Source organism: Terrapene carolina, unplaced genomic scaffold (genome assembly GCF_002925995.2).
Source record: "Terrapene carolina triunguis isolate 2854851 unplaced genomic scaffold, T_m_triunguis-2.0 Scaffold838, whole genome shotgun sequence".
Classification (NCBI taxonomy): Eukaryota; Metazoa; Chordata; order Testudines; family Emydidae; genus Terrapene; species Terrapene triunguis.
In genome coordinates, this window is record NW_020665189.1 from 3,863,853 (window position 1) to 3,877,628 (window position 13,776).

Below are 13,776 nucleotides of genomic sequence, written 5' to 3' on the forward strand. Positions count from 1 at the left end.
GACTAGCAGAGAGCTGTCTTCACCACAGCAACAGCACTAGCTCACCTGCAGCTGCTCTCTTCTTAGGGCAAGAAACCTAACCTCACAGGCTTCCAGCTCTCCCCTTCACACCTCCCCAGCCAAAGGCAGAAACCGCTCTTCTTAGGGTTAAATGGGCCCCATAGTTGCCCTCGTCTTTCGTACAGATGGGGCAGCCCCAGAGCATGAGGGTTCTTGGGTTTCCAGATGCACACACGGGCATAGGCAACCCGACCCGTTCACACAGGTCAGATGCACATGTGGAAAATCTCAGCTGCTGTCTGCAGGGCCACACTAGGTCCCTGGTCTGGGCTCTAGGGTGTCCCTCCCTCTCCCCCCCCCCCCCCCCCCCCACTAAGCTGCTCTTTGGTAACACGGACAGCCTGGCACTAGCCAAAAGAGTGCTGGGAAAATCACTATCCTGAATGGAGGCCTGCAGTGGCTCTGCATGCGGGAATGGAAGCTGACACTGAAGAGGGGGGTGCAACAGCCAGACACCTGGGCCCACTGCACTCCCCCCCCCCTGGGGCTTCCCCCCCCCCCCCCCGCCCCCCCCCCCCCCTCAGGTTACTCCCCCCGGTGACAACCAGCCCCACAGGCTGACAACCTGAGTAAGGAATGTCAGGCCAGCCCCCATAGTCAGGAGAGCCAAGATGTCTGTTGTTTCTTTTGGGCGTTCCCCCAGCCTGTAGAGGCCAGAGGTGAAAGGCCTTGTGGTAACTTACTGGGTCACATCCCTGTCCCCACGCCTTCCAACTGCAGTACAAAACTCCTGCCCCCAATCTCTGCCAATCCGCTCCCCCGTTTCCCAGGAGACCCACTAAGGAGACACATGTGGAAAACAGCGCGCACTCTCCTGGTCAGCAGATGCCATAGCAGCAGCACTGTGGTTGTCAGTCACACACACTCTCACTGTTAGACTAGTATTTAGGGTTACCATATTTCCACAATCAAAAACGAGGACACTGGGAGGGGAGGGAGCCCCACTCTAGCCCTGCCCCCGTCCCGCTCCCATCCACTCCCTCCCACTTCCCACCCCCTGACTGCCCCCCTCAGAACTCCCAACCCCCCCCCGGTCCTTGTCCCCTGACTGCCCCCTCCTGGGACCCCTGCCACTAACTGCCCCCTAGGAACCCACCCCCTAAGCCTCCCTGCTTCTTGTCCCCTGACTGCCCCCTCCTGAGAACCCCCCACCCTAACTGCCCCCCTAGGACCCTACCTATCCCGATTGCCCCAACCCTTATCCACACCCCCACCCCATATTCACACCCCCGCCCCCAGACAGACCCCCGGGACTCCCACGCCCTATCCAACCGCTCCCCGCCCCCTGACAGGACCCCCAGAACTCCCGACCCATCCAACCCCCTCTGCTCCCTGCCTGCCTCGACCCCTGTCCACACCCCCGCCCCGACAGCCCACCCCAGAACCCCTGACCCATCCAATCCCCCCTACTCTCTGTCCCTTGACTGCTCCATCTAGAAACCCCCTGCCCCTTCTCCAGCCCCCTGGCCCCCTTACCCTGCCGCTCAGAACAGCATGTCGGGCTCCGTGCGGAGCCGGACACGTGGCTGCGCTCCCCAGCGCAACACACAACCCAGTCCCTGCCCCCGCACAGTGCTGCCGGAGCGGGGCGCTGGGCAGCTTGGAAGGGGGAGCAGGGGAGGAGAAGGAGCTGCCGAGGCCCCATGCGAACGGAGGCCCGATGCGAACGGCCGGGCCGGCGATCTGAGAATGAAGGGAGGGAGGGGAGGGGAGTAGCTCTACATTGGCCGGGCTGGACTCCGGCAGCTGATCTGAAGCTGTGGGGGAAGGGCTCTGGCTGCCGCCCTGCAGCGCTCTGCATGGGGGGGGGAAATCCCGGACATTTGTAGCTATTTACAAATTCCCCCTGGATGCTATTTTTAACCCAAAAAGCCGGACATGTCCAGGAAAATCCGGACGAATGGTAACCCTACTAGTACTGCCAGAATGTTCTAACAGCAAACTCTGCTGGATTATTACTTACACCCTGACCAGCTCGGGACACAGGCTTCCTGATGGTTTATTCACATACAAATTCACAATGGGAATCAGTCACTCTCCTCAGACAGGCAGCACCTGGGCCCTGCACTGTGGCTTGTCCAAGTTTCTTGTCTACATGAATCTTCTCAGCTTGGAGAGAAGCTGGTGCAACTGGCTGTTGTTTTTCTTGAAGACACCTTTAAAAGGGAGGAGAAGTTGTGAGGGTGGCTGGGGAGAGCCTGGCCTGACAGAAATACAGCTGGCAGCAGTGCCCATATCGCCTGGGCCAGCAAAGGGGCTCTGAGCTCAGTACTTTGTAGCAAACTTCAAGAGGCCAGGGAGGAGGTCGGTGTGAAACACAGCTGGCAGCTGGGGGGATTCTTCTTCCCACTCCCCTCCCTGTCCCACATCTCGTTACAACAGGTGCCTAAGCAGCAGTTCTGAGAAAGTGGCTTTCGGCATCTCTGGTGACACAGGAGCAATGGGGAACCCTCTGCTGTGTCATCCCACAGGCAGCACCCAGAGCTCAGGCACCTGCTTTAGACCAGCACAGCCAGATGCTCTAGGGCCCTGGCCCAGTGCTCCATGCAGAGGGGGCTGGAATTCACACTGTTTGCTGCAGGGATTCTTTGGTGCACAAAGGAGTTTGGAGAGAGCTCCTGGACCACAGACCACCACATTCACCTCCAGGCTCCTGCCAACCAGCAGGGGTGGGAAGGAATTCAGGGCTCAGCCCTGGTCCCATAAGGCACCTGGTGCTCATGAGAGCTCACAAGGGAGGGGCTGGGGCAGAGCGTGGAGAGGGGGCCAAGGTATGTTGTTTCCTCCTGGAGAGAGAAAACTGGAAACTCCTTTCCCATCAGGAGCGTTGCTTCTTTCCAAACAAAGCCTGGAGATCCCAGCTGGCAGGAGGTTCCAGCCCCTCTCCCCATATGACCTCCATCGGCCTTTAATGAGGAACACAGAGAGGGACGTTGCGCCTCGTCAGCTCAGCTGCACCAAGGGCCCTGCTAGCACTCTGGCCTGCAGGAACACTCCCAGATGAGCCAGTTCTCTATGAGAAAATGAGCTCGGCCTCCAGCTGCTTCCACAACACAGCGAGGACGCATCCTTCCCACTGCTGCAGAATCTGCTGGCTTCATAGTCCATGTCCCCACGGAGCTTTCTGGCCATGGAATCTCCCAGAGGCCACTGGGCTTCTGTCAGTCACTGTCATCACTGTCGCTCTCCTCCTCCTTCTTCGGTGCCTCTGCCTCCTCTCTCAGGTCGGCAAAGAAGTCCTCTCTGCCACCCAAGGCTTTGCTGCTCAGGGCCTTCAGCTGCCCACTCTTCTTCCTCTTCCGGTAATCATCCACCACCACGGAGCAGAGTGATGAGATGTCCCAGAACTTCACCTTCTGGTCGTGGCCACAGCTGGCCAGCAGCTGACCGGTGTGGGACTTGGCCAGCTGTTCAATGGGCTCCCCCAGGTGCTGTCCAACGCTGCCTATCACCCGATTAGGTAAGATATTCACCGCCCTGAGACAAGAACAGAAGCTTGATTAATGGAGGGCCAACTCCGCAGTAACTATGCATGGTACTCCAGCCAACCCACCCACCAAGAGGAGGTGTTCTGGGGCACTAAGAGATTAGAAGACTATAATACAGGGCCAACTGTCCAGTAACCTTGTATGCTACCCTATCACTACCCACCTACCAGATGGGGGTCCTCTGGGATGCTGAGAGCCTAGAAGAGGGAAAGTGCCAAGTGGTTTAAGCCCCAAATTCAGGGCTTAGTAAGTAAGTTCAATAGATCCATCTCCAAGGAGATAAATTCTCACTTCACTGTCAGGAATTAATGTAAACATCCCCTGGGAATCCAAATCCAGCAGCAACAGCCGCACGGTGCTGAACGCCAGAACCCAGGAAGGGAAATGCACTGGGAACAGTAGGAACAGCCCTGAACGCACAGTGAGGCCAGTCTGGGGTTTTGATTCCTTCCAGTTTATCTGCCTTCATGGCATTAGCAGCACAGCTCCCAAGTTTTCCCACCAACAGCCCTTTTATGGAGGCACCCAGGGGGATCCAACCCAGTAGGCTGTCTGAAGTCCATCCCCCAGCATCAGGGCAGGAGATTCCCTTGCAGTACTTCTGCCAGGGCTTTGCCCTGTCTGCTTGTAATGTGCCCTCCTCATGGGGCTCCCACCTCTTCCCTTGGCATATTATTCCACGACTGCATTTGCCTTTGGCAAATACACCTCTACCCCGATATAACACGAATTCGGATATAACGCAGTAAAGCAGTGCTCCGGGGGGGCGGGGCTGCGCACTCCGGCAGATCAAAGCAAGTTCGATATAACATGGTTTCACCTATAACACGGTAAGATTTTTTGGCTCCCTAGGACAGCGTTATATCGGGGTAGAGGTGTATCTCCTGATATTCTGCCTACATTTTCCCTTTGCTCAATTCCACCCCAATACTCCTAACCCCTTGGCCCTTCTCCCCCCAATCTCCCTGTTATTTACACCCTGTAGATCCTCCAAGCAGAAGTTCATCACGTCCTCTCAGCCCTGCTAGCAGAAGCAAGGCAGGCAGCCCCCTTTTCCCAGCCTCCCTGCTGGGAGCCAGCACTGGGTTCTCTAACCTGATGACTCCATCGATGGAACCTGTGCACAGGACGTTCTCCGTGACTGGGACCATGCAGTCGATAGACTCAGCCTTCACTGCAAAGCGGTCACTAGTGGCACCAAAACCGTTCCAGTTGAAGAGATAAATGGTCCCCTCGCTAGAGCCGCACACCACTTTCTTCCCCCTCTGGACAAGAAGTGAATGAGGCGGAGCTGAAAAAGCAGTAGCTCAAAACAGGACCCTCCCCTCCCCACACGGACTCTCTAGCAGGGAGTGCTTACGTCACAGGCCGACAGCACAGGGAGTGTGACAGAATGGGCTCCTTTCCTCTTAGTCAAGGGAGTCCACATGTTTAACTCAGCAGGGTCCTTTGAGCTCATGGCTGAATATTAAAGGGCACTGGAGCGCCCACCACTGCCCACGTCTGGGATAGCTCAGTGCTGAGGCAGGGAAGCCTGGCTCTGTATTGCTGCCCCCACATGAAGGACAGTCACACAGGTGGCCCGTGAGCACCTACCTTCATCAGCGCGACGGACGTCAGATCTCCACTCTGAGGCTCTGAGAGCAGCTCAAAGCGCCGTCTCTTGATGTTGAAGACACCCATGGTTCCATCGCCGCTGTGGGAATCAAAGTGGTACATTGCACTCACTTAGACACGGGATTCCTCACTTCCTGTCCTAAACTGGCAAGTGTTACCTTTATACCCCCCAGAGGTGGCTGCACACTTCAGAGAGAGGGTATAAGTGATCCCCCCCTTTGGGATTGTCCAGGATGAGAAGCACAACAAACTCCAGTGATTACAAAGGGTCTGGGGCCATGGTGATAATAGCACTTACCCCCTCCTTCAAGGGCGAAGACAACTGTGCCATCTGCATTAGACAAGCAGAACCAACGAGGTACGAACAAACCTGCTCTCCCCCTAGGGGAGCTGCTCTCAGGCCCCCCGGGGCAGGCTTTGCTGCCTGATGTACCTGCAGGCGCCCCTGGCGCACATGGCTGAGGAGCCCAACGTCACCTGGTGGTGAGCAGGAGCTTCTTGTTCTCGTCTATGGCCATGCTGCTGATGTACTCCTCGTGCTGCCGCATCTCCATGATGGCTGTGCCTTTGCGGAGGTCCCACACCTTCAGCATCCCACCATCGTCCCCCGTGGCAAAGAGATGCTCGTCTATCACCAGCAGGCTGTTCAGGGCTGAGCTGTGAAGACCCCTGCCCCAGTCACCAAGAACGTCGGGGACTGAGAGAACCCTTCTACATGAGGCAGCCCTATGAGATGCTCCATGCTGTGGCAGGGACCGGAGGCACCTCAGAGAGCCATCTGCCATTCAAAGGCCCTGCCAGGGAGGTCTGACTACATGGTAGCTCTAGCCACGGTACCGAGCACAGGTGGAATCGGGGGAGGGGGGAGTTTGGCACCCCCAGCATGCTGGGTGCTCCTAGGGTGAGGGAACATGGAAGGAGCCCATTTTCAGGCAGCAGAGAGCTCCCCAGGAGCTCTTGACCCTCTCAAGGGGGCCATCTGGAGAGGGCAGCACCTCCTATCAGCGTGTGTGGGAGAGGAGGAAACCAGCTCCCTCCAGAGCTAGTTCCTGCAGCCCGACTCGGCCAAAGGGGTCGGTAGAGGGTGACCGGTGGCCACCCGGACGCAGCGGCCTGTCACTACAGTCCTGGCCCCATGGCCGGCTCCAGGGGGTTTGGTCATTTGGCCTGCTCTTTGCCCCAGCGTCCCATCTGAGTCTTTGACAGCCCCACCAGGCAGGGCAGCCTTAGGGCAGATTTCCCTGCTCCCCATCCCACATATGGCCCAGCCAGCACCGAGCAGCACTCAGCGTCAGGGATGGACATGATGGGCAAGCGTGAGTGCACGGGAGACCAGCTCCCTGCCAAGGGGAGCAGCCAGCTCTAGTGGAAGCGCTGAGCCAAAGGACACTCAGGGAGGAACCACTCTCCTGCTCTAGGGAGCTTAGGCAGCCAGTTCCCAGGAGGCCCTCACTGGGCAGGGCAGGGCTGCGTGGGGCCGGGAATCCCCTATAGACACATACCTGTGAGCCTTGGAGAAGCGTGTCACCAGTCGGCCCTCCTCCACGTTCAGGATGTGGATGGATTTATCCTTAGACACGGTGAAAAGCTCTGGGGACAAGACACACAGTATACATTCAACACCCCCAGCCCATCCAGCAACCAGAGCAGGAGGAGTGACACCGAGTTACCCAACTCCAGTGTCCATGTCTTGTGCTTATCCCTCACCAGCAGGTTTCCCGCAGGATCGCTGTTACTCCTGGGCTCTGTGGCCATGAAGCCAGCCAGGATCCTAGCCCTGCCCTGGAGCAGCGTAGCGCAGTGTGCTAGGGCACAGAAACATCGTGGCAGAATGGGACTTCTGAGCTACAGGGAGGAAACCCTTGGCAGTCTGGTGAGGGAGGAGAAAGGGCAGCATGGGAGAGTCTCAGCCTGGGAGCCCTGCCCCCGCCACACCTCTCGGATCTCTAGTCTCCACAGTACGGACTGACTGCATGGCTCTGAGCAGTCACTGTGCAACAGTCAAGCAGCCCCGGCCCTGCCTCTCCACACTCCCCCCCATGCATCCCAGTCTCTCTGGACCCCTCACTCCCAGGCACAGCTGATTGCAGGGGGATCTCATCCACAGGCTGGGAGCTCAGCACATTTCCTGAGCCAAGCACAGCTGGGCCTGCTCAGCAATTGGCTGAGAGACTTCTAAGCAAACTCCAGCAAACTCCTCACACTGCTGCATGGCTGAGACCCAGACAGGCTCAGCAGCCCCCCTTCCAGGGTGCAAGGAGAGGAGCTTCTCCCCGGAAGACAGAGAAAGGCATCCTCCTTGCTAGCTTGACCTCCACCCAGCGAGTCTGCACAGGTCGCTACAATGGTGTGAGAAAGTCGAAGGGAGGTGCACTCACTGTGTCCATCGTGGGAAAAGGACACTTCCCGGCAGGATTTCAGGTGATGTCCCGAGGACCAGAGCTCCCGGTTCCCACCCTCCAGGCAAGAGTATGAATACCTGAAACAAAAGTATGTGTGTTAAGGCGACGCCAGTGGGGAGCTGCTCCCTGTCTTGCCCTTCCAGCTGAGGAGCACAGCTTTTGGGCATGGAAGGAGCATTCAGATCCAAGTTCAGGGGCTCCTGGTGCCTTGAATGGGGAGGTCTGTGTCCAGAGGGGGCTTTCATGGTGCAGGACTGGAGAAGGGGGAGGATGTGCCATGTCCAAATTGCTGGGGCACCGCCAGCCCCCAGAAGGGAAACAGGAGTCAGAGGTTTGAGGAGCTGGATTCACATGGAAGAAAAAAGATCCCGGTGGAGCAGGAGCCCCAGCTGTGTGATGGGAAAGGAACAGGTTGCACCTCAGCATTGAGGGTCAGCTCCCAAAAAGGGAGACCCCTGCTTCCCAGCACTCACTATCAGGAACTGGAGACTCCCCATGGCTAGTAGGAGACCAATCTCCAAACCAATGGGATTGTGAGGGACCGTGAACGTCCGGAACATGCCGGGCAGGTTCCCTAGAAATCTAATCTAATGCCTTCCAAGTCAGGGCACTAGAGAGCCACCATTGCAGCTGGGAGAGATGGCAGGTGCAGTGAGAGGCAGAGACCTTGCGCTACACCTGTGTGAGTGCAAGACAGATTTGTGGCACCGTCAAGTGATGAAATGGAGCAGTGCCAGCCAAGAACCTGTTCCCAGGCTAAGCCCTTGGCAGAGGAAGGATGATGTGACCCCAGCTACAGCATCCCAAATGCCAATGCTCAGATATTGGAAGCAGCTTTGCCCAGCCCCAATCTTCCTCTGCAAAGATAAGTGGTTTTTTCAAGCCAACTTAGCCTTGGAGCATGGAAAAAAACACCTCTAAACACACATCACTCTCCACAGGAAGCCTCTCCCCAAACCCCAGGATTCTCCCAGCGCCGTCACCTCCAGCAGCTGAGCCTGGCTTCTATCGACAGTGCTGGGGTGGGTCTGGGTGGGCCATGGGGTCACGGACCCCTACCCATAGTATACACCCCATAGGGGCCCCTCTCTCTCTGCCTCCTGGGCAGTGCTGACCCCGGGGATTTCCTTGCAGCTCCCTGGTTGCACTGCCTGTTGCTGATTATCTACACGGTGCTCTTCTCTCAGATAGATCCAACTCACACATAGACATCGCCGTCCACATCGCCGGCTGCAAGGATGTCCTGGCTGGGGTGGAAAGCAATGGTGTTGGCAGCAGCTTCAAAGGAGATGTCCTCTGGGGTGTCTCGGAGCCTGGGCTCTGGCTCCTCCTGCTCCGGATCTGCCTTTGTGGGGTAAAGAGTCATGAGCTAGATGGTCAGCCAAGGCACCACCAGGACACTCAGTTCCACTCTCCCCCATGCGCACACAGGGGCTGCTAGCAGGGCTTAGGATTCCCCACTACTGAACCCACCCCACATACATGGGGACACCAGTAGAGCCCCCACTGCCCATCCGACATGCACCCAAAGGAGGGAGCCGACCTGCATGTGCCCTGCATCTTCCTCCTCCTCCATGGCTGCCTCCCGCTCCTGAGACGTTCCCTGGGTGGAAGGAGAAAGAGATCATCAGATTTAAGTGAGGGAAGGTGCATCCTGGGGAGCAGGTCGCAAGCGCTGCCTCCAATCAGCTACAACCAAGGGAACACACTCAAGACAAATGGGCCCACTCCAGCCCCAGCAAGAAATGTCCCTTGGGGCCAGGACCCAGGAGATGCTACTATGACAGATATGACTATTTCCTGCTATACCCTGGAAAAATCCCATTGAACTAAGTATCTTTTGAGTCCACTGTATCAAACATAAAGGTTATGTGTTATCGAGGATTGTATGTGACCTTGCTAGAGGGGAGATGGAACTTCCAAGGACCATACTGAATAATGAGCCCAGAATGAGCTTTTGGACAGACAGTGTCAAGTGGGGGAAATCTCTAAGGGAGGAAAATGCAAATTCTCAACTCTAGTTATGCAAAAGCCCCCTAGAGCTATATCCTGAGGAGAGGATAATTGTCTACTGCTTATCTGTTTCCAGAATCTGAAGATCAAAGGCCCAGGCTGTACAAAGGACAAACTAACCTATTCACGGATGTACTTGTTCTGGAGCTGTTATGAATAAGGCCCTACCAAATTCACAGCCATGAAAACACACGTCATGGACCAGAAATCTGGTCTTTTGTGTGCTTTTACCTTATACTATACTTATTTCACGGGGGAGACCAGCGTTTACCAAATTGGGGGTCCTGTCCCAAAAGGGAGTTGCAGGGGAGTTGCAGGTTATTTTGGGGGGGGGGGGGGGTTGTGGTATTGCCACCCTTACTTCTGCGCTGCCTTCAGAACTGGGCAGCCGGAGGCTAGCAACTGTTTGTTAGGCACCCAGCTCTGAAGGCAGCACTCCGCCAGCAGCAGCGCAGAAGTAAGGGTGACAATGCCAGACCATGCCACCCTTACTTCTGCGCTGCTGCCTGCAGAGCTGGGCAACTGGAGAGTGGCGGCTGCTGACTGAGGGCCCAGCTTTGCAGACAGCAGCGCAGAAGTAAGGGTGGCAATATCATACCATGCCAGCAGCTGCCACTCTCCAGCTGCCCAGCTCTGAAGGCAGCGCCGCCGCCAGCAGCAGCATAGAAGTAAAGGTAGCAGTACTGCAACCCACACACACAATAACTTTGCGACTCCCCACAACTCCTTTTTGGGTCAGGACCCCTACAATTACAACACCATGACATTTCAGATTTAAATAGCTGAAATAATGAAATTTACTATTTTTAAAATCCTTTGACCGTGAAATTGATCAAAATGGACCATTAATTTGGTAGGGCCCTAGTTATGAACTTGTACCACAGAAAAACCCCTTTGTGGGCTTTGAAGGTCTGACTTCACCAGAGCCCTTGTTGGAGTGAGGGGGTGATCTCTGGAAAGCTTATTAGCATTCTTTGTTTTAATGTGTTTTCTCTATAATGCTTTCACCTTCAGAATAAATGTGCTTGCTTAGAAAAGAGTTGTGGGGTAACTTGTAACTGTGCACAATTACACAGTTTAAAGCTTCTGAAGAGGAAGAGCAAAGTACAGCCACTGGCCTGTCTAGGCTGCCTGGCTCGCTGGGAATAACACAGTGTAGGTAGGGAACTGTGAAGCCAAGAAAAACCCCAGTCAGGAGGGAGAGAGACACGTGCCTCCACCCAGCAGAGGGGGAAAACAGGTGCAGTTGTCCTGAACTATGACAGCTGCTCCCCTCACAGCAGGTCAAAGAGAAAACAATATGTCCCTGGGTCCTCCATGGGGCACAAAGAGAAGGGCAGGGCTACTGGGCTCCATTGAGGAAGAAGAGTTGCTGCTAAGGACCCGCAGGGGATGGGAAAGGAACACCTACTGTTTATAAAAATGGAATCAGTTAACACAGCCCTTCTACTGCAGTATGGACAGAGTCTTAGGCCTGGTCTACACACAGAAATTGGACTAGTTTAACTAAATCTGTGTAAAAACCAGTTTAGTTAAATGAGTGCAAGTCCCTGTAAATCAATATAAGTGTGTCCATAAAGGGGTTTGCTGTGGTGTAACTAAATCAGTTTAAAAACACACCTTTGGTTAGACCAGTGCGAGTTCGTGTGTAGACACAGTTGAAGAGGTGAATGTACTGAATCAAAAGTGCAGATAGACAACGCCAGCGAAAGCCAGATACGATGCAAGCAGGTCAGGGCCCCAGGAATAAGGGGGACAAACTAATTGCTGTAGAATCATGCTCAGGAATCTCAGCACTCCTTTTAGAAACAACACAAACAAGCCATCAAGTCAGTAGCACTGATGCCTGTGAAAAAAACCTTTCAAGTGCAACCCAAACATTAACACATAGGCAGGTCCACCCAGGCCTATAGGCAGCCTGTAACAAGAGTTCTCAGGTGTGAACTAGCCCATTCATCTCAATGAGACATTAACTCTGGAGGCTAATGATATTTAAAATACCAACTCTAGTAGCTACTACATAAGAATGGCCACACTGGGTCAGACCAAAGGGTCCATCTAGCTCAGTATCCTGTCTTCCCACAGTGGCCAATGCCAGGTGCTTCAGAGGGAATGAACTGAACAGGTAATCATCAAGTGATCCATCCCATCACCCATTGCCAGCTTCTAGCAAACATCCTGGCTAATAGTTATTGATGGACCTATCCTCCATGAACTTATCAAATTCTTTTTTGAACCCAGTTATAATCTTGGGCTTCACAACATCATCTGGCAAGGAGTTCCACAGGTTGAATGTGCATTGTGTGAAGAAATACTTCCTATTGTTTGTTTTAAACTGCTGCTTATTAATTTCATTTGGTGACCCCCTAGTTCTTGTGTTATGAGACGGCGTAAATAACACTTACTTATTTACTTTCTCCACATCAGTCTGATTTTATAGACCTCTATCATATACCCCCTTAGTCATCTCTTTTCCAAACTGACAAATCCCAGTTTTTTAAATCTCTCCTCAGATGGAAGCTGTTCCATACCCCTAACCATTTTAACTCCTCTCCTGAGCGCTTTGGCAGGAACATCGAGCTAATCTGCTTGCCCAGGAGTGCAGGGTGCAGTGACAAGCCTGTCCTCGTGCTGGGAGGCAGGGAGCCGATGTCCAGGTTTGCTGAATCGGGAAATGCGGGATACAAACCTCCCTTCCCTGCTCCAAAGGGGGGGGGAAGGGAAAGAAAAGTTTCCTCCCGTTACCCTGCGCCAAAAGCCTCGAGCAGCCTCCCGTCCCCCACCAGCAGCTTCTCTCTCTCTGATGCGGCTGCCGGTTCGGGTCGTGAAAGGAGGGGACAGAGTAACCGGCTCTGATAAAATTGGCTCGTGCTTACCTCTCTGGGCGCCGCCATCTTGGCACGGATCGGTCCTGGCAGGGAAGTAGTGGATGCGTTTCAGCCTGGCGCTTGCGGTAGGCGCCAGGTTGGCCTTTCCCTTTCCAGGACCCTATAACGTTTAATCTCTCACTTTAGTCATTTGCATGGCTCCGCCCCACTGAGAACTCTTAGAGCTCTCGGAGAGAGGGCGTTCTCGGGCCGGCTTTAGCTCAGCGGTTACTTCGTGACTTCAATTCATTGATAACCCAGCCCCTTCGGGGGTTCGAGACCCGCGGGCGCTATCTGGCCTTTTGCCCCGCGGATCTGATTTTACTCCTGCGCGCGCGGACAGGGGCTCAGCGCTAATTGCTCTGGCCTTCACCGCTTCGTCCGGCGCTCATTGCTCTCAGGCTCCAGCCCCGCAGGGCCTTGAGGCTGAGCTTCCGGGGGAGTTCGTGGGGCGCAGTGAAAAGCCCTGGCTGACACATCAGTCGGTAGTAAAGGCCCAGGGCCCCCGTAGCGCTATCCCAGCAGGGGGCCTCCTTCGCTCCATGCGCACTGGACAGCCTGGGAATGGTCTTTTGAAGTAGAGGTAGAAACAGCCCCCAGGTTTGCAGTAAGAAAGAGGCAAGTCCTAGCCAGGCTGGGCTCTGACTCCATGTGCCAAATCTCTCACACTGCCCAGCTCTGCCATGCCCTGGGAGACACACAGGGCTTTGCTCCCTGCGTAGTTGTGCAAGGTGGTATTTTCTCATAGTAAATAGGGCAGAGCAGTGGCACCAGAAGGCGGTTGGCACTGCCCTAGTACCCAGCGGGCCTCTGTCCTGGCCCAGGTTACACAGTCATTTTAATTGCAAACTCAGTTTTTTTAAACACAGGACATGGCTTGCTTAGAAAACTCATCCTTCCACTTGGAAAAAATAGTTCCTAGACAAAGGCAGACAGACCCTAGGCAAAGGTTCTAAGCCCCATTTCTCCTTCTTCTCTATGGGTCCCTGAACTTTTGGGACCCCTCCCCCAACCAAGAAGCTCAGCTGCTCTTTGTGGCCCAATATCCAAGAGTGCCATTGCCCTTCCTCCCATTGAACACAGTGGGTGCAGATAGTGTCTGTGTCCTAGTGATGAGCACCACTGGGGAGCTGGTGCATGAATGATGCCTTTATAAAGGTCCGTCTAGTCACTCAGAATGTGGCTTTAGACCATCAATGTCTCCAGCCAGCGCTGCGTTGACTCTTTGGACACCATAGCGAAAGCAGCGTTTGTCTTGTGAGCCTGTCCCCAGGAGAAGATAAACCTCTGGCTCCAAACATGCTCTGTCTCCTTCTGTTTAAAAGGGGG

At 54.9% G+C, this 13,776-nt stretch overlaps 1 protein-coding gene across 2 annotated transcripts; it reads right to left on the minus strand.

Moving 5' to 3' along the window:
- Positions 1-1,935: 1,935 nt before the first annotated feature.
- On the minus strand, positions 1,936-12,594 carry WDR55 (WD repeat domain 55). Of its 2 annotated transcripts, none has more exons than XM_026660884.1 (9): positions 12,457-12,594; positions 9,111-9,170; positions 8,770-8,912; positions 7,544-7,644; positions 6,668-6,755; positions 5,643-5,822; positions 5,145-5,244; positions 4,644-4,813; positions 1,936-3,537 (listed from the first exon to the last, which is right to left on the minus strand). In XM_026660884.1, the coding sequence occupies exons 1-9, from the start codon at positions 12,472-12,474 to the stop codon at positions 3,222-3,224; spliced, it is 1,176 nt and encodes a 391-aa protein (XP_026516669.1). In that variant the 5' UTR covers positions 12,475-12,594; the 3' UTR covers positions 1,936-3,221. The 2 variants fall into 2 exon arrangements, with proteins under 2 accessions (XP_026516669.1, XP_026516670.1); XM_026660885.1 differs by lacking the exon at positions 12,457-12,594 and adding an exon at positions 12,326-12,349.
- Between the last annotated feature and the right edge of the window lie 1,182 nt (positions 12,595-13,776).

What these genes read in the sequence shown, in the direction of transcription:
- WDR55 (XM_026660884.1), bottom strand. An exon ending in AAGATGCAGGGCACATGCAG is followed by an intron (nt 8,913 to 9,110) that starts GTCGGCTCCCTC and finishes TACCCCACAAAG; the next exon opens with GCAGATCCGGAGCAGGAGGA. An exon ending in CGCTTCTCCAAGGCTCACAG is followed by an intron (nt 5,823 to 6,667) that starts GTATGTGTCTAT and finishes GGGTCTTCACAG; the next exon opens with CTCAGCCCTGAACAGCCTGC.